Source organism: Pavona decussata, unplaced genomic scaffold, assembly GCF_977016875.1.
Source record: "Pavona decussata unplaced genomic scaffold, jaPavDecu1.1 SCAFFOLD_67, whole genome shotgun sequence".
NCBI classification, from domain to species: Eukaryota; Metazoa; Cnidaria; class Anthozoa; order Scleractinia; family Agariciidae; genus Pavona; species Pavona decussata.
The window spans coordinates 2,162,501-2,185,809 of record NW_028145486.1 but is presented as its reverse complement, the minus strand read 5'-3'; the positions used below and the strand labels follow the sequence as shown (position 1 = coordinate 2,185,809).

Here is a 23,309-nt window from a genome sequence, read left to right as displayed (position 1 = left end):
GGGTCGACACTGTCGGAGGACAAATCGTACGTGTATTTTGACACCAGATTTTAAATTTGAATTTTGATCGATATGGCCGCTCGCCCGACTTAAAAACAAGCCTGTTGCACTGTAACAGAGTTTCTTAATCGGACTGATTTTCAGACAGTTTCAGGAATCGGCCGTATATCGAGTGTCAAAAAACACGTGCGATTCGCGCTCTGACACTTTCGGGCCTTCCAATCGGGCCGACCAACTGTGGCGTGTAAACCAATTGAGTACGTTTGGAAGCTGTCCTCGAATTTTGATCGGATAATCGACCTCAAAATATTAATTTGAAATAATCAAGGTTCTGGACCTCAGCAAAATCTCGCGTCCTTCAACAATAGGTAACTATACTGGGGCAAAAATTAAACGCAAAGTTGAGACCGAAAACAGTTGGTAGGAGCCATTGAAGGCTTGTTGGTTAGTCTGAAGAGGTTATGTCAGGAGCGAAGTGTGTGACTCACCGCACCAGATCCCCCGCAGATTGTCTCGTAGTAACCACATCCCTTGTCGCCAAATGTGGTGTTGTTCATGCAGCCCTGCCACATAGGTGAAGGAATTAAATTAGAACACAAATAAAAAACAACTTACCGCCCCACTTCCACCACTGATCGTCTCGATGTACTGACAGCAGTCATCTCCAAAAGCTGTTATGTTCATGCAACCCTGCAGTACAGGACGACATAGCGGTTTTGGACTGCTGCCAATATTAATCGCTTGTTTTGTTTGCCTCAGCTAAGCTGTACACAGTGTAATTAGCCTGAATACTACTGAAACGTTTCATGCAACCAGTGAGGAATGAAACCAAAAGTAATCGTGACTTGGCTGGCTTACCTGTGGTTGACCAGTGTTTTCCCGCGCTTGGCACCTGGTGCACGTTTTCCCGCCCTTGGCACCGATGCAAGTTCTAATGGGCGGACTACATTGCTTGCTTTGTCTTGATTGGTCAAGTGTGGTTTTAGTTTGACGAAAGTCATTGCAGCTCACTTTTTGCCCAATGACAGTGAATCAGTAAGGGTTCAGACCTTCAGCGTTAGATATCTAAAATTTACCAGGCCACTTTCGCATTTTCACTCGCTATGTGAAAACTTCAGGTAGCGATAAATATTCGCGTTAAACGCGAACGGCAGGCATTGCCATGTGGTCACGATGGATTTTCCATCATTTGGTACGTTTATCGACCGCCTTTAGCCCTTTAAAAGCCAGTTTTGTCCAACTAAAACAGCAGAAAAGTGGCAAAATCTCAACAAAACCGGAAACAATTAATTGAGACAACAATTTAGAATATTTTTTCTTCATTTTATGGTTAGCCAGTGAACACAAAGGATGGAGCAAACAAGCCAAGTCTAAAACGCGATGTATTGACGGAAAACGTTCACTGTACTATGCGATGCCGGATTACCCTCACATGCCGGATTAACATCACATGACCCACCTGTGACGCAGCGCATACTTCAAAGGCTTTTAATACAACGTCAACAACTCGCTGGCTCGTCAACACATTCCCGCCAACAACAGCCGCGGTTTCTGTTGGATCTAAGATACTGCCAGGCGGGATGATCACCTTTACTGGCGCTAAACAACCCTAATGGCGGGAAAAATGAATGTTAAAATGTGAGCAGGCAAAAGAAAGCTGAGTAAAATGCAACACAAAACACGTCTAATCTGTATTGCTGTGCGTAGAGCAATTTTCGACCGTTGAAAGCAGTTATTTGTTTGATTTAATTTCCTCCCGGCCGTAACGTGTTCTACGGACCAATCACAGCACAGATACTATTTTTAAACCCAAGCAAAACGTGCAACTTGGCTTTCTTGTGTTTCCCGCGCTTCGTAGCGGTTCAGTATACGTTCTTCATTTGCTTTCTAGGATTGCTGCGAATGACCAGAAGTCAGGTTTGGGTTTTCACTACTCAATTTTGATTTCACGTGGTCGGAAAGGAGGATTTACGATCAAGAATTTTTCTCTCATTTTTCTTTCCATCTTTTTGAAGAGAACAGTTGCTTGCGCAGCCAATAGGTTGACTGCATTGCCGCCATGTTGGCGCCAAAACAAAAGAAAATTTGCTCACATAGTTGGCATAAAAATGGAAGTTAACTCCCAGAGGAGAAAAATCTCATGTTCCTAACCATCCATTTGGCCGCCATGACGTAACGTGCAATCAACCTATAAGGGGTGCCTCGGACCCCAAGCACAATTTTGAAAGTTTTTCAATTAAAGCAAATAACTCAGTGTATCTTAGCATCAAACACTCGCTGATTTTGTTTTTGGCAGTCAAAGTTGCCCGAGGCATTCTCGGTTTGGTCTTTATCATGTCGCTGCCGTGTTAAGTTTTCTACTCAGTCCGATCAGCCTTGCAGAAATTTGAGTCATTTTCTTTGGGTTTTCTCCTAGAATAGTTTGGATTTTTTTTAGAATACGAACACTAAACAAATCCAAGCTAACGATCTAGAGTGAAATGGTAGAAAAGTTGGGCCCTCGCTTTTCTTTTTATTCTGACCACGAAAAACCAGCAGTGCGAAATTACAATCCAACACAGGGCTTCTACGCAAACAAGCAAATCGAGATAGTCTAAACAAGTAAGTCCAAAATGTTGTTAGTTACCTGGTTCAGCGGTATATCGTGTTTGACCATGCACCGTAGACAGTAGATGATGGCAGAGAAAGTGATGGCGCGCGGTGCATTACAGTTGCCATACATTTCCGGTCCAGTCCCCGCGAAATCAAACACTGCACTGCCCTGTAAAGATAACAAAGATACACTCAAACATATATGCTTATGTTCCGGTAGGTTTGAGGGAGTAGAGAGGCGAGGAATACAGTGACAATGATCCATTGTTTCAAGTCAAGTCAAGTCAATTTTATTTAACTCACACGAATATTTAGAGATGATTATTTTTTATAACTGGGTCACACACATTAGTATAAAGGATGCAGTAAATAGAGTAAAGACAAAAAGAAATTTTTTTTTAGAACTTTGTTAATTGTGTGAAGTTTGGGACACCCAAATAGCTAATAGAACTAACCGAGTAAGTGCCCAAAGCAAAAAGGAACATGGTAAAAATGGCAATTTAGATAAGAAATAATAATAATAATAATAATAATAATAATAATAATAATAATAATAATAATAATAATAATAATAATAATAATAATAATAATAATAATTAATAATAATAATAATAATAATAATAATAATAATAATAATAATAAATAATTTATTACTTCTAGAGCGCTATTTACAAAAACAGATCAACAGGGCTTTACAATCAGTCTCTTGGTTTTGTAAAAGTACTTAAATAGAAAATTGTAATACTGACAATATCAATATAATATTACTTCCTGAACTAACTACTGAGAATAAAATATAGAAATTTTTTTATTTGATTACAACATACCTCCTTCTCATCAATGGATATCGTGAGTTTAATGCGCGAACCATCATCCATGTGATCCTCAGAGAATAAAACTGTTTTTCCAGTGCGCTCCTACAAAGCAAAACAAGAAATAACAATGATGAAGCACCTACAGTGAAACCCCACTTTTCGATCATCCCGAGTTTTCGTGGCCCAGACAAATAATCATTCCTTTTCCAATCTAAAAATCACATTAACCGTACCTACTCGTTAATGCGGCCAACGCCAACCTGTATGACAAGCGTTTATTAGCCAAGCGCAAAGCTTGAGACACGAGCAATGAGCGGAGGCATTTTTTTCCCCTCTCGCCTCGCGCTCCGCGCGCGGGTCACGCGCTTCACGCTCGATGTCTCGTGCTTCGCGCTTGGCTAAATAAACGCCTGTCATGCAGGCTAGACCAACGCTAACTTTAAGGACTGAGTTTCAAATTGTTATTTTCGTTATACATTCGCCCTGTTAATACGAAATTTCGACACTGAAAATACCAAGTGGCCTTAACGGGAAAAACACAAATTGACCAAGAAAACAAATAAACGTTAACTTTTCCAGCTATATGTGGTAACTGGTTTTAAGGCAAATTCACTTTGTTATTCATGTCGCCTTCCTATGCTATTTTCTCCTTGCGTTTGTTTCCTTTTTGTAGGTTATCAAAATTTGTCACTAACCCGTATTACGACCAAAATTCCATGACAAATGAAATTTGTATAGCGCATAATTCCATGACGAGATGATCAAATGCGCTTTGCAGTGTGGGGACACTCTACAGATCGAATTGGAATTTGAAACGTTGGTTTTGAAGGAGAGGGGTAAACCGTGTACACGGAGAAAAACCCCTCAAAGAAAGAACGAGAACCAGCAACAAACTCAACCCACATATGACGCCGAGTCCGGGAATCGAACCCGGGCCACATTGATGGGAGGCGAGTGCTCTCACCACTGCATCATCCTATGGGGGGATTCCACTGTAACGAGCGCGCGTTTTAAGTCTGCGGTTGCCTTGCTTCCTTAGTTTCACCAACAGGAACGCAACCTTTGAGATTGAGATTGGAAAAACATACACACTGGAGAAACACACGAAGAGGCAAAGACAAAAGAAAGAGATGAAGATTCAGTTCTCGACGCGAAAAATTCGAACAAGTGAAACGGTGTTTAGCATGCGTTCCCAAGTTTTGATATCCTTACCTTCGTTTTCGCTGCAATTTGTTTCAACATTTCTCGAACAGCTACTTCAGCGTTGTTCTAAAATTAAAACAGTCAAAAACACTTTCTAAAATTCGCAATACGATTATTTCATCTGTCAAAGAATAAAACTTGACATGACAAATGTTCAGAACTTGAAATCAGGAACGCTGGAAACGTTTTAGTCAAACGAAATCCATCAGGGCTCCGTTGTTGAAAAACCAATTAAGTTAATCCTAAGGTTAACGTGAACTTTGATTCAAGTTTAATTACTAATCAATAAAGATTCTTCCAAAAGATTTTCTCCCTTATCTTTGACTAAGATTTTACTATACCATTAGCTTATAACTATCCTATTAAAAACATTTTTAATTTTAATGATTAGCGATAATCGGCTTTCGAACAACCGGGCCCGGGAATAGTGTTACCTTACCTGAATGTACTTCATGTACGCCTGCACAACTGGTAGACTGTACTCGTCTATCAAGCCACTAATAAGCTTAATTCCCTAAAAACCGAACAAGAAACGAGTTTTACAGACAAGACAGATAAATAAAGTCCAACATAACAGCTCTAAGGAGGAAGAGGTGGAAATTAAACAACGCAAGGAGTGTGATACAGTTATGTTAAAACAGAAGGTAAGTAAGAGAGAGGATACCTTGTGATTGGCTGCCACTTGTGCTTTGAGGTCTGACAGGTTGTCATGGAGATTACGAGTTCCGCTACATCCGGGATACTTTCCGGGTTCCATCAACTTCTCAATCAAAGCTGTTGATCATGAACGGAACATCGAACATTACTTTATCAGCCAACGAATACGATCACTGACACAATCTTAATTAGCAATCGTACCGATCATAATTACAGAAACCGTGCATGAAAGATTGTTTAGCAGGTTGTCAAAAATCATTGTTTTACCTTCTTCTTGGAACACGCCTTCTTTGACAATTTTAAATGACTTGAACACAGCTCCCTCCTCAAATATAGAATGAGAGTTAGAAGGCATGGACCCTGAAATAACAATATCAGAATTTCACCAACAACGACAACAACTGATAATTTTGTGGCAGTGATAAAGGGAAATATTAGGCTATATGGGAAAAGGTAGAACGATTATAGGGCGAAAAACAAGAGATCATTTTCATAATTTGGTCAAAAGTACTATACTCGAACGGGACCACCAAACCACAAAATAGATGGTGGTCTCTGCCTGCACCCCCTTTCCTCAACCTCAAAAGATGATGTCTTCATTGCATAGCCACCCCTCTATACAGCAGTAAAAAATGACAGTGAGATTCAAACCTCGCTTTTCTTGTTTATTTAGCAATGCTGACTCTTGCTAGCTGAATATGTTCATGTCAACTCAAATTTTAAAGCAAATACAATTTTGTCGATAACGTTCAGGATAGCTGGTGTCTTCGATAACCCCCCTACCCCAGACAAGGTGGGTCCTCCTCGAACAACCTTGTTATGACCAGAGCTGAGTTGCTCGAAGCATGGTTAGCGCTAACCATTGGTTAAGAGGTATTAAAACCTATAGGTTGTCATGGTATTTAACCCGGGTTAGCGCTAACCATGCTTCGAGCAACTGGGCCCAGTTCCTTTAGCGAAGAGAGCATATAGTGGAAAGAAGAAACTATACCTGGTGCAGAACCTCCAATGTCGGCGTGATGACCACGACTAGCCACAAAAAACACGGGCTTGGGTTCGCCAGGATAGAACACCTAAAACGAAAAGGAAAAACAGGTCTTGAATTTTCATTTAGCTGTTATAAATTTTTCTTGAAATTTCAGCGCTTTATGTGTATTTTACGTTCCATTCACACCAATTCAACAGTTTTTTGGTAAACGTGTTTGCCAAAATGAAAACCGGTGACCGGAAACTGAAAAACTAAAATTTACCAGGGTTTGAGTAAGCTTTTCATTTGAGTGTAGAAAGCAATTCGCGTTCGCTTTGTTTTTGTTTTACTTCGCTCTGTGATTGGTTAGTAAGACTCGTGCAACTTTCTTAGCCAATCAAAAACCAAACCAAAAGCATCGTGGCTTGCTCGCACCCGCTTTCCCGCGCTTGGCGTCTGTTACGTGTAATTACTTTGAATTCTGATAGGTCCATTGCTGGGTCCATTGCGCTGTTTGGATTTGAGTAATTGTTTTGATTTTGGTTTTATGACGCTCAATTGGAAACGTTCTAACCCAACGATAGTTCAAGAACCATACTATAAAGAATGACAAGTGTCCTTACCGGGGTGATAACAGTCAGATCTGGCAGATGTGTTCCTCCAGCGCTCGGGTGATTACTAAGGATGACGTCACCTTCCTTCAGATCATCTCCCAACGTATTAATCTAGAGGGGAAAAAAATGTTTCACGCTAAACAAGAAATCAAGTTGGAGAATAGCAATATTCAATGCCGCCATTTTTTAATCAACTGTCAATAGACATAATTTTTCCTGACCTGGTATTGTACAGTTTCCTGCATAGAACCGAGGTGGACTGGGATATGGGGTGCATTGGCGACCAAGCCTCCGTCAGGACCAAACATGGCGCATGAGAAGTCGAGTCGCTCCTGTAAAGGGTCACAAAAGATATATCGCGTGAAACTTGTGCGTGTTAAAACCGTGTTTAGTAAACCTTGCTTAATTTGTACACTGGGGCTGTAACCGTCCGGAAGATTTTTAGAGTTCTCAAAATTGTCTCCAACAACAACAACAACAACAACGACAAACAAACAAAGCAAAACAAAATACTTTAACATAACATAGGAAAATACCATTTTAGTACCCGCCATACTTTAGCTAACTTGAAAGAACATCCAGATAGATTACAGCAACAGACAACGCATGTTACTTAAATAACGCAACTGAAAAACACAACTTGATAACTCTTAAGAAACAACAACAGTCAAAGGAAACTGCAAATTTAAAATGCAAATAGCCAAGTAGATAGCCCCCTTTATAAACATTTCCTCAAGAACACGTCTTTCATACTAATCAGAGCGAAGACTGATTAGGTATAAAACCCAAACCACGCGTGACTTGTCAGAAGCGCGTTTTTCCGCGCTTGGCACCGGCTGCACGTTTTGCTTCCAGCTCTGATTGGCTCACTGTGTTATCTACGTGTGCTGTGATTGGTCAAACGTGGTTACTTTGATTTTAGTTTGAAGACACTCCTCTTCTAAACGACGTAACAATAGGCGCATTCTTTCGGACAAATTTTGCAATTCTTACGCAGGTTGAGGAATAACAGAATAGATAGAACATCAGTTTCCAAAAGAACGCAATCAAGCTTCTGTCTGTTAATCTGAAAACCTTCACAAAAGAGAGCAATTCCTCAAATTCTGAGTAAACTTAAGTTTATTGTTCATTCTGCTACTGAGCTGGAGAGAAGAATGAAAACAAATCATATTCTGTTGAATCCGAAAACACAATTGGTCCCAAAAGAACATGTCTTTCTTGAATACTTATAAATTGCCACAAGTAGTTGTCTCACCTTGATGTTAGTTGAAATTGATGTTCGCTGAAGAACTCTGTTGAACAAAGAGCAAAAATAACCCATTAACCGTCCGAATTTATCGTTTACAACTGAACTCGAAAAATGATTTGTACTAACCGGCCCATCTGTTCGGCAGTGCTCATAAAACGGTGGGAAAATATCGAAAGCTGCAAATAAATAGATAAATAAAAAACAAATTGAAAATCCCTTTAGAGTGAAAGCTAGATTGTTATAGATGTTTGGTTTATCAACAGAGTTGATAACTAAAGGTAAATTGGCCACTGTAAAGAGATTCGAGTGCTGACGTTTACAGCGTTAGCCCGTCGTCAAGCGAAAGGGCTAACGCTCAAAACGCCAGCACTCGAATCTCTTTTCTATGGCCAATTTACCTTTAGTTATCAACTTTGTTGATAAACCAAACATTCGTTTCTACTCCCCACCGACGCAGCACCACAGTTTCTTTAGAAACTAACCACTTATGAATTGTTATTATAAAACGTTGAAGTTCATTTCTGACCCAAAACAAGATGCAATACTTTTGAAATTATTAATCACTTATTAAATAATTCGGATTCACACAAAACACCAAAAGATGCAGAAACAACTCTCGGTGAGTTTTGCAGTAGGTTTTCAACAATCATTACCTGTATGGCATCCAGTTGTGTTCCAATACTCTTCTTTCCTTGGTTTCCTCCAATCTGAAAGCAACAAAAAATCGCGTAGTAAACAACTTCAATTCAGTGGAGACGCGGTGGTGTTGTGGCTAGCATACAGGCCACAGTTGTTCAAAGAGCGGATAACTTTATCCAGCGGATAAAATGTTTTTGTTGGAGTATATTTTATCTGCTGGATAGAGTAATCAGTTCTTTGAACAACCGGGGCCAGGACGTTAGATCTGAAGATCGGTTATTCGTATTGTTTCATTTGGCAAAAAACTTTGCACCTCTTCTTCCAGGGTACAGGTAACTGACACACTGCTGGGGTAACGCTGCGATGGACGAGCATCCAGTTCTTGGGGGAGTAACAATATTTCTAGTTGCTTTATACTACAAAAACCAGGTTGAGCTCCACCGAATGCGGCCCTGAGGCTGGAAGCAACTTTACCTTATGTATTCACTTTGTTATGGAACTGAAAAAGATCTCCTGGGCGAGAGAAGTCCTTAAAAAGACCCTGAGCGATTTTCAACAATCTCTACTAGACTCAATAATTTTTCGCGATGAGTACTGAGTGTCAGGCCGTCATTGAAAGAAGACTGGGAAGAGGAGGGGGTGGGTGGGGATGAAGGATCTTGGAACAACCCAAGGTTAGGTAGAGAGGTCCGGTGCTGGGCCCCGCAATCGCTGAATCCATTTAGGACAACAACCTTTGATTTTCCCACTGCATCTGCTAGAAGCAATTTACTCCATCGGCAAAATATTAACATGATTGCGCCCCAGGCTAATGCCGAAGAAGATGTTTCGAGACAGATTGGTTTGGAACGAATCCTGAAACTCTACCTATTTAAGACATTTCCTTATGATAAATTCGAACCATTCTGACAACAACACCCTAAAGAAAAACCATTAGCAAATCGTTGAAGACAGAACCGTGAAAACCAGACCCTATAGGAATATTCCCACAAATGAGAGACGAGTACATGTCGCCTAACCGGGTACAGCGTATAAGCGGATGCGTTGTATCAGCATTTTTAAGCCAACATGGAGGAAGACTTTATCACACACCTGAATCTTGATATCTCCTGATTTTGTTACGATTGCCTTACACTGCGGTTCTACAAGAATTGTGCTGTGAAAAGAAAAAAAAACATGTAATCAGAAAGGAACAGTTTTGGCTAAGTAGCGTGTTTCCTTTCGCCAACTGATCCTAATTTTAAAGAGATGTTTTTGGCTAATTCAGGTAGATATGCTGCAAAACTCCGCTAATACAAAGCGACTTTGAAACTTGCACACTCGCCGGCTTAAAACAGATTTTTGTCCGTCAATGCGAGGTAGATAAGGTATGTTGATCTCCAACTGACCTGGTTTTGTCCACAATAACTGCCGGACCGTCTATTGAGTGGCCAGCGGATAACTCCTCAAGGAGATAGATCGTGGTCTCATGAAAACCATCTTCAAAATAACACTTCGTTACCTGATATAGGAAGGGAAATACACAATTAAAGAAAACTTTATCAGTTCGTCTAAACGATCTGTTAATGGAGCACTCGACCGCAAAAAAAAAAAAATAAATAAAACCGCCTAGTTCAGAGATGAATACTTAATTTCTTTTGTCGTATTCACCTAAGCCTCGTAGCCAAGCTAGAATTTTAATATAACAAAATTGGTCTATTGATCTCCGCAATGGGCAACACATACTTTTTTCACAGGGGGAGGGGTGGTAGCCACTGGCACTTCGTGCGCAACTGACGTTTTCGAGTGTCCAGTCCCTCTCACTCTGATGTCATCAACAAGGATTTGGCGACTTGGAATGGTGAATCCAAACTCCCGTATGTACCTAACATCAAACAAAACCAAATCGTCAAGTGGCTGCAATGGGTGAAGAAGATTAAAGCTGCGATTAAACCGGAACTTTTACCGCGATAGAGCTTTCACTAAGGTAAAGATAAAACTGCAAGTGATCGTTCTTTCAGGGGCTAAATTTCCCGTGAAAAATATCCATGGATGTTACTGATTCGGCGTTACAAAAAGACTTAGATGCGCCCAGACAGATAAATAATTAATGGCAATAACAGGATCGTAAAGATCATGTCTTTAACTACTAATATCAAAGAACAAATTCTCCTCTCTTGTCCCCATACTTTTCTCATAAATGTACTGGGGAGAAGCTATTAAAATATAAAGAAAATTCACCTTGGATGATCATATCCTTACTTCTCATGACCTCAGGGGTTGAATAAGCATTGATATCAAAAGGAGAAATTTGATGCTGATCACTGTAAGGGCTTAAAGGGTTAAAGTGTTGTCCACTAAGCAAAACTAACTTTAATATTTTGTGCTGGATTTACGCTGTTTGTTATCGTTGGCTGGCATCGCATTTCGCGGGGGAAAAACCTGACCGCAGCCGCTATCATGGCGATATGTTAAGGGTAGAACCTTCTTTCGCTACTGCGCATACGTTCTGCGCACCTCGAGATGGGAGACTAGAATATTTCTTAAGGACGGTGCCTACTATTACAATTACTCTTACTATCAGAAAGGCAAGATTTAGCAAGGGTTATTGGAATACAAATATAAAATTAGGGGTAACCACGCATTTTAAAGAGATAATTAAGCTTCAATTTGGTAAAAGCTACCATACCTTGCTACATATTTTAAAGCTTCTTGGAATTACTGTTGCTTAATATCTCTAGAAAAAGTGTGGTTACCCTTCTGTTTTCTTTTCGGATTACAATAGAACTTGATAAGATCTGCTTTACCCGGATAGTCATTAACTGTGCAAAAATACTTCTGTATTTGGAAGCATTGTCCTTCATAAAGAAATATGGCAAACTATGGTACTACGGAAAATCTAGCACGGGGAAGCCCTTTACCATGAAGTAAGCGCCAATGAGCTTTATTTACCTTTCGTTAAAAGCTTGTCCGAAATCTCCATGGCGACAGGCATCTCCCGGCTACGAAGACAAAAAACAAACGCGACAAACAAATAGCTTGAAGTTATGGGGGAAATGTGACCTAACTTTAAATGAACACAGTGATAAAGATACAGTAAAAACTTCACATTTACCTGAGCATCAGGTTTTTGAGGGACAGCAGTGCACATCAAGGCGCAGTCTGTACCGCTGTACCGCATATGAAGGAACGCTTCTGTTGAGATTTGACTCCTGCAAATGTTGGAAACACAACAACACTTGTGAATGGTCTGGTAAAAAAACAACAACCTAGCCTACCACGCTGTTGCTTTTAGGAAAGGAGTCGTGTTACTCTACTCCCCACAAACACCTGCTTGCCGGACGTCGGCATTGCTTTACCGCGGCTTAACCAATCACAGCTCCCCTAGAAACGGCTAAGTCGCTAACAACTACCTTATTTGGTTAAAAAAATATCTGACCCCTTGTGACGAGTCAGAAGAATCTGAAAACTAAACGGGAAGAGAGTCTTTTCTCGAAACTATGCACTTCTACCTGTTTAAATTTCTGAAATGTGGCATAATCCTTTGATGTGCCTAACTTTCGTTTCAAAATCTTACAGTAAAACTTACTCCTCAAATCCTTGGCTCTTCAGTTCCTCGATGCACTTTTGTGTCAAGAAATCAATCCTTTCGTCCAAAAAGCCAAACGACTCTGCAACAAAACATACGAGGTTGCTGACAACACACAATTTACACAACTCAACATTCAATTTCTACCAAAAACAATGAAGAGAACTGTCCTCGTATCGTACCAGTCTCAGAAAATGTCGCCTGCCTGCATTCTTTGTCCGGGTCTTCACATTTCAACGGTTTTATCTTTTATTTCACTCACAGAGTCGATGAAAGAGGCCTATGAGAACTAGGCAAGCTGGCTTCGTGAACGCGGATCATACCCGGTAAATACGTCAGAAAAATAAACCCAAAGCCACAGTTTTTAACAACAAATATTACACCTCTAACCCTTGTTATATTCACGAGCGCAGGGTTCCTGTGCTTCATGGACCACATCTGCTAGTGCCAGTCCGTACGCGGACAGGATACCGGCAAACCTGACAAGTAACATAAAACAGTCATATGTCCCTTATATCCTGGAACAAACATCGGGAGTGACTATTCTTTTTTTTCTTTTTCAAGGGGGTTAGTTACTGTAGAAACTATGGTGCTGCGTCGGTGAGGAGTGGAAACGAATATTTAACAATTAGACGGCGAGCTCGAGGTTTCTATCGGCTGATAGTTGGCGAGGGGCGAAGCCCCGAGCCAACTATCAAAGGCGATAGAAACCAAGAGCTCACCGACTAATTGTTTTAGCATACTCAGTGATCGATCTATGAAGCAAAAAAATCTTTTTATTTCATAAAGTTCGATATATTTGTGCAATGATGCATGCCAAATCGCGCACGCTCTGACAAACTGCCGTCTTTCGATCGATAGACGGCACCTGTGTAACCAATCAGATTGCGCGTTAAGCGATAGTCGGTCACTTAGGTATGCTAATTGGTTTTATCAACAGAGTTGATAACTATTTGGCCACCGAAAAGAGATTCGAGTGCTGACCTTTCGAGCGTGAACCGTCAGAACGAATAAGGATTCTGACGAAGGGTTAACACTCGAAACGTAAGCATTCGAATCTCTTTTCGGTAGCCAAATTACATCATCAATTCTGTTGCTGAAAACAGATCTTCTTTTTCAACTTTGATCCCAAATGTAGAAACTATTCAGCACTTGTCGACGATACTTCCAGCTAAAAAATCGTTCGTATCAAAGCTTCTTGATGAAAGCCTACGCGACAGAGCAAAATTAATCAAAATCAGAAATCGAGTGATACACGTTTGTGTTTTGCAATGTAACTCACCGGTGAATAAACACAGTGGACATTCCTAATGACCTTGCAATAGAACACGCGTGCTGCCCGCCTGCCCCGCCAAAACACGCCAACACGTGACGGGCAGTGTCGTGACCTCTCGCCTCAGTTAATGCTCTGATTGGTCGACACATAGTCTCGTTGGCAACTGTAATGAAGCCCATAGCAACTTGCTCCACGCTCAAAGATCCCTTCTTTGCACCATCGCTTTGAGATGACAGAAATTCGTTGACCTAGTTGCACAGAAGAGAGATGCAGTCAAGATTTCTCAACATACTGTAAAGCTCTACTGAGGTTGGAGTTCAGATTCTGGAAAAAGTGAACTATTAGAACAACCTAAGAAAATTATCTGGTCAAAAACTAGTATATTTTAAATAAATGCGCTTTATTATTTTTTCAACCAAATCGGGCCTTTTTTTTTCAACTTTACATGAATGACATAAACCACTAATATTTTCACACGAATTCGCCGCATCGGCACAAAACACACCCAAATTGTCCATGGTGTTAAATTACCCAATATTAAGTCTAGCAAATTAAATCACCCTTTTCAAGATTTTCTACAGCATTACAATACTGCACTACATTGGTAGATCCTGGAAAAGGGTCAGGGAGGGGAGGGGGGGGAATCCGGACCCCAGGTCCTCTTTCTGGTTTCAAATCTGAAGTTTTCCAGTTTATCTTCAAATAGTGAAATGCGTTCGTACTCAGGAAAAATGCCGTTTACCTAGTTTACCAAGAAATCAGTGAAATGTAGGCAGACTTTTATGTTTGTTCAGGGAACACTTCCTAGAATGCGTAGGCTGTTTTTTTTTTGTTTTTTTTTTTACGCGGGATGACGTAGTCAGCCAGCGTCTTAAATTCGGGAGCGCATTCCTTTCGTCGTCTTGGGAGTCAAAAATTGCCATGTTTTTTTAACTTTCCCGTATCCCGTGCCCGTCCCGAAAGAATTGTGTGATTTTTATTGGCTGTAACTTTGAATCACGTGCAAGTCAGGTTGGATTGCACCATAAATGTTTATTTCACCAATAATTTGCATAATGTTGTTTACGACGTCACTGATGCGTGACATGGCACTTTCCGCGGTAAAAGCGGGTAAATCGAAAGAATAACTTCTAAGAAGCACTCGACATTTAACATGGGAAATTGGAGATTTCCTGGCGAAGGAATCATGCTTTGTGTGACAGTTGTAGAACCACGATGAGACTGAGAAGAGGTCATTTATAAGCTTACTTTATCGTAATCACTAATGGAATTCCAGTACAACTACAAGGGAAGCAACATAATGCGACCATCGTGACTCAAACTATACCATTAGCAAGGATAGTTTCATCAATCTGCGAAGCATACAATTGGAATAAATGAATCAGCATCACGCGTCAATGCCAGTATAGGCATCTTGTTTCATTTAATTTTGCCGCAAATAAAAGTTTACAGATTGGACAAGATCCTTAGGGAACCGATTTTTGAACCTTCAATCGTGCATACAAAAAACAATTTAATTATGCTGAGAAATTAATTTCGTGGAAGATACTGATGGCCATGTAGGAGAGACCCTGGGAATGAGGTTGGTCAGTTTTAAGTGTTACTTTAGCCTGTTAAACAACGAAAGCCGGGAAAATATCGTTTTAATCAACGATTGTAATGCATAAACCCATTTCACTGAGGGTTAAGCACAAACAAACAGACAAACCAATTTGTTGAAATCGCTTACGAGTTACTTGGGAGCTTTTCTGTGTTCTCTCAAAGAGCAATAAAGATAGCAACGGAGGAAAATGCGAAACGTAGAATAGTGATCACACTAAAGTTTTTCCATCCAACCTCTTCTGTCAATTTCTTGAAAGCTGCCCATGAACCTTCAAAGTCCAACGGGAGGTCTTCAGTTTTTCCAAATATTTTTGGGAAAAACCTGTTGAAAATGAAGTAATTAAATAATAAATATTAACTATTTTAAATATACCATTTCCGAGTTGCTTTGAACCTCATTATGAAAGTGAGGCATGCAAAGCTTTTCATGTGAAAATTAGTTTTGTTTGCATAAGAATTAAAACTAATTTTCATAACACTATGCACGAAGCCTCTTTTTCATTATGAGGTTCAAAGCAACTCGGAAACGGTCTACCATCTACAATTTCCTTAAAGGAGGCGGAAGGAGAGGGCTCTGCTATGAAGACGCTGGAGTGCATAAAAAAATTTGCAGATGCTTACAGGAGAATGAGAAACACAAACAAGAGTTGATCCACTGCTTCCTATCCACGTCTGTCGAATGGGTTATTATTTCTTTTAGAAAACAAATCATGGAAAATTTCTGGTGTTTCTAAAGAGCTATTATAAAGAAACACAGCTTTGAATCAAATTATCAGAGAACTGGCAAATTTACAACAGGTTTTTTTCAAGTCATCAGGATACTCATTATTACTGTACACATGTACATTCATTACATGAATGTTTGCATTCATGCAATCTCAGAAGGCGATAGTGTAGCATGGTGGTGCTCACATGTAACTACAGTCAAACCCTGCTATTTATGGACGCCGTTGGGACCAGAAAAGGGAGTATCATTATTAAAGGGGAAGCATCATGGGGTTTTCCGTATCTTTTGTTAAAAATGATGAAATAAGACTTTCAATCAGCTGCCAAATAATTCTAGGATGATAAGAGGAAAGAAATCCACTCAATTCTTGAAAGGAACAACTCGTGATCTGTTCTAGAGCATTTTGGAAACAAAAATGTGAGAACTTGAAAATATTAGCCTAACATTTTTCAAGTTTCAATCCATACTGGCCTCCTCTGTCTCTGGCCAGAGGCACTAATCGACAGTTTTATTGCACTGGGGTGATAATTTATAACAAAGTTGACAGACTTTGACAGACAAACATTTTGGGGTTTTGAAATGACAGCAAATTTGTGTGATACTTCCCCTTTAAGCAGCTTAATTTCCCCTTTAAGCAGGACAAAGAATACTGTCTGTAATAACGAGTGTCCGTATCAAGCAGGTGTCCTTAAAGTGGGGTTCCACTGTACACACAAAAAGAATACTTATAATAAATGTCATAAAATGTTGTGAGAACTTTTCACAAAGAATAACATTCAAATTTCTTACTCGGGTAGAATTCTGCCAAGAACCAGGTTCGCATCTGTCACAGCCAATGGACCACCTACAACAAATACAAAACATTTTACAATAACTGTCAAAATTCCCGCACACTGATTGCTTCGTAGCTTGATTGTCTTAAGAGTACAGGCAACAATAAATGACATCAGATGTAACATGCACGCTTTCTCCATGGAAAATAACACCAAAGTTTTCCACTTGTACTCTTTCCATGTTATTGTTAAAACAAATTGACGGCAGAATTCTATGGTCAAAACTCTTATACATCATAAAATGTTCAAAACGTGACAGTGAAATGACTTGAGTTTGAACATTTTATGACCTCATTTTGTAGTCTACAAGAGTATATAGACCATAGAAATTGCCATCAATTTGTTATTGTTACTAAAGAACGGTTAATCACTGCATGACAATTCTGACAAAAAGAAGTGTCGTATTGATCAAAATCCTTAAAAACAGTGCTAGTTCTGTATTCTGTGTGGCAGAATGTTATTTTTAATTAGTTACCTTTCCTGTAACACACTGGTCCTGGATGGGCACTGGCTGACTCTGGTCCCACAACAAACAGCCCCGCCCTAAAAAACAGGCGTGATCCACCACCTGCTGCAACAGTGTTGATATCCAGCTGTAAGACAGAATAAAATAATAATATACAGCCCTGTAAAGGATTAAGGCTGCTATTTCGTTTTGTTGCCAGCAATTTCTTTAATGGGCCTTGAAGAAGTTTGGGCAATGGGGCCTTGTTATATTATAATTATAATGATATATGTGAAGTAACTGTTGATTAAAATTTATTGATAGCATTGCTTTGTACTAATTATCATTGTAAAGGTTTTGTTGAAAAGTGTCCTTTGCCCAGAGAGACAAATTGTATAACTGGTGTAACTGCTTTTTCAAATTAAATTAAATTATCAAACACAATGTGATAAACACTTTATAACACAATTTTAAAGCTGTCTATAGCATTATCGGTTATCTATATTTATGTCATATTACCTGGGGTGCCTGTATAGTAATTCCAGCAGTCGTCGTCTCAAACACATGTTCATACTGACCAGCAAAGCGAGACACATCAGTTGACGTCCCTGAGAAAACAAGGAGCAGCATTTAACAATAACACTTCAAAGTGTGGTGCTGTAAAAATCACCTGACTGTTCACACTGGTAAGACCGTGGCAATGCTGATTTTCAGTTTAAGTCTTTGTTGGACCAATGAGACCTCTAATGTTCGGAAACTCTCACATTTACTTCACCACCAAATCCACTTGCTTGGGTGTTGAAATTGATTATAAACTGAACTGGGAACCGCAAGTTAAAGCCCTGCACTATAAGTTTGGAGGAAAGCTAAAATTCCTTAAAAAGCTCAATTGCAAAGCCCTACCCTCAGGTGTACTAGAAGAAATATATTTTAAAGGGATTGTCCCAAGCATCACGTACTGCATCGCTATTTGGGGGTCCTGTTCACCATCTACATTTAATGAATTGGAACATTTACACTTGAAAGCAGCCAAACTAATCCATAAACTGCCCAGCGAAACTCCTGACTCTGACGTCCTTGACCTAGTTAAATGGAAATCATTAGGCTATATTTACAAACGTAGACTTGCTTCTATAATGTATCAAGTTTATCATATTAGTTTACCTGATCAACTTACTGCCCTTTTCACAAAACGCAACATTGATAGTAATTATAACCTAAGGCGTATTAACGTCTTTCCATATGTAAGGTGTAACAGTGACCTTGGTAGAAATAGTGCAAGGTACAGAGGGCCCATTGTCTGGAATTTGCTGCCTAAAGCCATCAAGGATGCTTCCTCCCTACAGCTTTTCAAACAAAAACTTAGACAGGCCTCAAGGACATTAGATCGTATTCAATTCGAAAAGGAGGCCTGTGTGATAACATCAAAGCAAACGGATTTTTTATATTTCTAAGTTCTTGAAATTTCTTTACTTTTTCTTTAGAATTGTACGTATATTTAAGCAGTTTTTTAGTTCCTGGCAGGTCCACACCAGCCTTTGGGTTGCCACAAACCGACCTGTCTTAACAAAAATTATATGTATGTATGTATGTATGTATGTATGTATGTATGTATGTATGTATGTATGTATGTATGTACTTCAAAAGAAGATCTCATTTAACTTGCTGTGATTTATAGTCAATTCTCGCAAAGAGGACACCATTGTTAAGACAGGCACCTGATGGGAGCACAGCTGATGATAAATATGACGTCCTTGTGGCCTTAGTCATTTCACATACCATATCCATACCCCTTCCCCCTCCCCCCATCACAGTTTAACAGTAAAATTTGGGCTTTTTCCAAAGGAAGAGAAGAGAAGAGAAGAGAAGAGAAGAAACCTTCATAAAGGTAACCCAATCAGTATCAAAGCGCAGTATGTATAAAATAATTATTGCAATAAAACTACTTGCAAGAGCTACAAATAATTATAATACAAAATCTAAATAATGGGTTTTGGACAAGAGGAAATGTCATGGAAAATTTCACCAAATTCTTTGATAAGTAAGATCACTTTTCCAAATCTCTTTCATGAATTATTAAAGAGGTTGAGGAATATTAATATTTCTTTATTTAAAGTAATGGTTATCAGTACCTCCCATGTCAAATCCAATGACTGGCTGATCACTTTCTCTCTGAAAAGTTGTCATTGCATAGCCAACCTGGTCAAATAATAAACAATAAATTGATTAATCAATTTAGAAACTGTAAAATGTTAGCTATGTATAGAGAGAGAGGATCATTTTCTTTCTTTTTTAGGTGGGAGGGGGAGGGCTGGCATTGGAGGAAGAAAGGGCAGGGAAGCTTGTTTTCTTCATAAATGACCTGAAAGTAGTGAAACTGTTTTGCAGAAACTTACCACTCCTCCTGCAGGTCCAGAAAGAATGGCTCTGGATCCATAAAACCTGAGTGAGATGTAAAATAATAATTATTGTCACAATACAGCCTAAATTTATCTGTTACTTAATAACTTATTTTTCAAGTAATAATTTCACTAGTTGTCAAGACAATCAAATCTTTTTTTCGTAATTATAGAGAGTAACATAAGAAATAAAACGTTGTTAAACACAAAAAAAGCAGCTCTATGCCCACTGGGGGCAAGGACTAAGAGAGAGAAACACAAAAAAAAAAGGCTGGTGAGAGACAACATTTACAAACAAATCTGTGCCATCTACAGAGAGAAAGAAGGACTTGAACCCAAACTATAAATTACTCCTCCCAAGTTACAAGTCACTAAGTTTTTGGCCACAAATTACGTTGAGTTTCACATCCATAACAGTCTTGTTGCTTTATGAATAAAATGAACCTACAACTGTCAATATCACCCTTTCCTGGGTATTCAACCACAACAAGTGTTATGCCAAGCACAACCCTTAATGGCAGCTCTATTTTCAATTCAGTTCCACACTGTTAAACATGCAAATTTCATGAGCATGAGTTCTTCAAGATGGCTTCTTGGACACCACACAAACTTCCTTCTCCTGATGCCTTTCGATGCAATTTAAAATCAGTGGAATTTTTTTTTATGCAGGGCTTCTGATAATTCGCGGGAAAAAAAGTCAAATTTCGCGGGATTTTTGGAGACAAATTCGCGGAGAAAACGGCCGATTTCGCGGGAATTTCGCGGGAATTTTCGGGGCAAATTTTCGCCGAAAAACAAAGAAAAGAAAGCCAAGAAGAAAGATTCCAGAAAAAAAAAGATATATTGGAAGGATGCCAAATTCAGGGCAAGAAAGAAAACACAAAAGTTCATCCAACACAGTTCTCAAGGCAATTGTACTTGTTTCGAGCTACAAGAAAAACATAAGCTTTACCGAAACGCCCGGCCGGTTCATGAACCTCCTTTTTCAGCTGCAATTTAGAGCCGCACACAGCAACGCAATAAATTTCTTTTCTCTCCTTGGTCTCTTATGTTGCTTTGCAGTTTACAAGGCAAGATTGTTCGTGATCGAAGGTTCAAATCCATTTGTGAAGTCAAAACATTGTTGTGTCTTCGATCGTGTCCTGAACGTACGATTAAACAAGTGCCTGCATTACTACAGACAGCAGTTTCCTTTCCAACTCCGTATAGTGTCACCGAAAAGTCTTCTCATTTCTTGTGCCCAGTTTTTCGCAACATTAATCTAAGAACGCCTGGTAGTTATGGTACGTTATGTTTACTCGTGGCACTGACGAAATTTCAAGATAAGTTTGCATTTATGGAAAGTAAACAGCCCCAGTAGCCAAGATAAGTTTCAAATATGTTGTACCGACATGTATTTGGTAGGATTTTTAACGAATTTCGCGGTATTATGCGTTTTTTTGTGAATTTCGCGGGATTCCGCGGATATACCTGAATTTCGCGGCTCCGCGACCGCGCGAAATATCAGAAGCCCTGTTTATGTGAGAGGGAAAATGTTTTACAATTATTAATAATAAATATACTACCGGTATTACTTACTTGGCAACAGGAGTAAGCCCTCCATCAGACTGCATGAACAGAACTTTGTCCTTCAAATAGATAAAAAAATAAGTTTATTTTCATTAATCAATATTAATTAGATTATAAATTATTAATGACTTTCTTGTTAACGTCAAATTGATCATGTAATGCACGTTGCAAAGTTCAATTTAATTTTTTCATGCCCCAGCATGCAGGACATATTTGTCACAACTTTAAAACTTTCAACTTGAGGGTTTAATATAGAATTGATAACCTTTTCATCTTTTATTTTTATTTATTTGTTTATGCATTTTTTATTCCCTAGGAAACTGTTGGTGTTAATAATAAGATGGGATAGTGGTGGATAAATAAACTGTGGAATATGTACTCATGTAGCATCAATAATTCTGTACACAAATCTTGCTAATACTAGTCCTGAAGCCTTTCAGGTTGCAGGAACCAATAGAGATAAATATGTACAGTATTTTAAAATTGTCTTCTAAATGGGTTTGCCACATTTCACCTTAACCTTTTAAAGACCCAGTATCAAAATGCTTATTCTCCCAAATGCTTTCCATACATTTCTTATGAAGAGAGCTGTGAGAATTTTTTGAATATATTTCTATCTTTGGTGGTCATTTTCTTTACTCTCAGTAACCTTTGCTTTAACAAGTAGCAATACTGTAAGGAGATATTAGCTGCTGATCACAGTTGGGAGTTCAATATTTGATTAACTCAGTAAGTACTGTATTAGATATCACTAGAAACAAACCTCAATGCCCTTCTGGAAGCCTGCTGTAAAACCTCGGATGTACTGCTTGATGCAGGGAGTCAGATAGGCATCTGCAGAAGCTAGGATGATAACGAATAAACAAACATTATTCAAGAGAATTTAAAAGGGTAGTAAATTAATTGATTTTGGCGCAGAAGTGCTTAAGAGCCGTCCTCTGTAAATATCGACTATCGTCGTTTGGACGAGAAAAATGAAATCCCTCAAACTTTCTCAGAAGAATGGTCTACATAAGTGATTCACATAAATATAACTTTCAGCTCAGTTCGATTCGTATTTTAGCTGTACTGCGACCATCTTGGTTTTACCGCTCTGAGAGGGCTTTCAGCGGCCATTTTAGGCCACACTTTTAAGAATTTGCCTTACAAAGAAAGCGTTAGAAATCCGAACAAAATCTCATTATTCGAAACAAGCAAATGTTTGTTGTTGTGTTGAGAAGCTTTTTTGGGAATTTGATCGAAATCTGATTTTTTTACAAAATTTTTAATTTCTTCCCTATTGAACTACTCTTCAAGTGCCCAAAAAATGGCCGAGTTTAAAGGAAAATATCACTAAAGATACATTAGTTGGCAGCCTAAAACAGCATCCCGGTTAAGGAGCAATGTCTCGTCTGTAAGAATATGCAATAAAATTTTTGGGCAGTTAAAAAGAGAAAATTATAGAAGAAGAAGTTTTAACTGTACTTTTGTCAACAAACACCGCCTTCCTAATTAGAATAACAACATGAAAATAACGATTTACTAAGAAAGTAATGATAAATTCCACTTACCTCGTGAAATATCGAGAACTGGATATTTCAAAATATATCAATTTATAGTTTCAGTTGGATACAGCCGCATTTTCGATGATTTGTTGTGCGAAATCACTGTAATACACCGCAGCCGTTAAACTGAATTGAATTCTTCAAAGGCCGTCAGGACAACCATCGGCCGAAAAAATTGCCTTCCGCCCCATAAGCTGCCGTGTGCAAGGTGTCAAACATTTCTTTGTTATCCTTAATGACCAAAACTTCTTTCAGCAACCATTTAAATCCTGCTTTGAACTGGAGATTCTCGTCAAGAAATCGGTTATGTTCCGTTGACCTTCCGCCGTGATTAAACAATGAGATTGCGTTACAGAAACGCGCGCACATCCAGACGGGTTGGGGTGGGGGTGGGAAGGAAATGAAAATGGAACAGCTCCTAAATTCAAGTTTACTGTCAAAGCTATTTTATGCATTTCGGGTACTGAATAGGAAAACTGCTGTCCCAGAATAATGTGGAATATGATAAGCCCTTGTGCTTTATTTTTTAGGTTGGGACGTGGGAGGGGGCGGGGGGTGGCAAGTAAAACACTAATTTACAGCATCAGTTGATCGTTGCTCTTTTGTTTAG

General features: G+C 39.2%; 2 protein-coding genes across 3 annotated transcripts in view; one reads left to right on the top strand and one right to left on the bottom strand.

Moving 5' to 3' along the window:
- LOC146478034 (5-oxoprolinase-like) overlaps positions 1 to 23,309 on the bottom strand; it is a 37,679-nt gene that overhangs the window by 4,693 nt on the left and 9,677 nt on the right. The window contains exons 7-36 of one of the 2 annotated variants that reach the window (XM_085112725.1): positions 21,919 to 21,998; positions 21,165 to 21,214; positions 19,584 to 19,629; positions 19,320 to 19,386; positions 17,707 to 17,795; positions 17,218 to 17,335; positions 16,699 to 16,753; positions 15,417 to 15,504; positions 13,587 to 13,828; positions 12,695 to 12,783; positions 12,305 to 12,386; positions 11,831 to 11,927; positions 11,668 to 11,717; positions 10,462 to 10,600; positions 10,125 to 10,237; positions 9,829 to 9,892; positions 8,751 to 8,804; positions 8,224 to 8,273; positions 8,104 to 8,140; positions 7,070 to 7,180; positions 6,858 to 6,959; positions 6,259 to 6,340; positions 5,535 to 5,627; positions 5,275 to 5,384; positions 5,050 to 5,124; positions 4,620 to 4,676; positions 3,420 to 3,509; positions 2,627 to 2,761; positions 1,460 to 1,609; positions 616 to 690 (exon numbers count right to left, since the gene is read on the bottom strand). In XM_085112725.1, the coding sequence (XP_084968851.1) occupies positions 616 to 690; positions 1,460 to 1,609; positions 2,627 to 2,761; positions 3,420 to 3,509; positions 4,620 to 4,676; positions 5,050 to 5,124; positions 5,275 to 5,384; positions 5,535 to 5,627; positions 6,259 to 6,340; positions 6,858 to 6,959; positions 7,070 to 7,180; positions 8,104 to 8,140; positions 8,224 to 8,273; positions 8,751 to 8,804; positions 9,829 to 9,892; positions 10,125 to 10,237; positions 10,462 to 10,600; positions 11,668 to 11,717; positions 11,831 to 11,927; positions 12,305 to 12,386; positions 12,695 to 12,783; positions 13,587 to 13,828; positions 15,417 to 15,504; positions 16,699 to 16,753; positions 17,218 to 17,335; positions 17,707 to 17,795; positions 19,320 to 19,386; positions 19,584 to 19,629; positions 21,165 to 21,214; positions 21,919 to 21,998 (2,690 nt within the window). Of the gene's footprint in view, positions 1 to 488; positions 564 to 615; positions 691 to 1,459; positions 1,610 to 2,626; positions 2,762 to 3,419; positions 3,510 to 4,619; positions 4,677 to 5,049; positions 5,125 to 5,274; positions 5,385 to 5,534; positions 5,628 to 6,258; positions 6,341 to 6,857; positions 6,960 to 7,069; positions 7,181 to 8,103; positions 8,141 to 8,223; positions 8,274 to 8,750; positions 8,805 to 9,828; positions 9,893 to 10,124; positions 10,238 to 10,461; positions 10,601 to 11,667; positions 11,718 to 11,830; positions 11,928 to 12,304; positions 12,387 to 12,694; positions 12,784 to 13,586; positions 13,829 to 15,416; positions 15,505 to 16,698; positions 16,754 to 17,217; positions 17,336 to 17,706; positions 17,796 to 19,319; positions 19,387 to 19,583; positions 19,630 to 21,164; positions 21,215 to 21,918; positions 21,999 to 23,309 lie in introns of both variants that reach the window. The other variant, XM_085112724.1, reaches the window with a different exon arrangement.
- LOC146478035 (uncharacterized) lies at positions 17,923 to 18,782 on the top strand. The gene has a single exon (XM_085112555.1). The coding sequence runs from the start codon at positions 17,934 to 17,936 to the stop codon at positions 18,639 to 18,641; it is 708 nt and encodes a 235-aa protein (XP_084968681.1). The 5' UTR covers positions 17,923 to 17,933; the 3' UTR covers positions 18,642 to 18,782.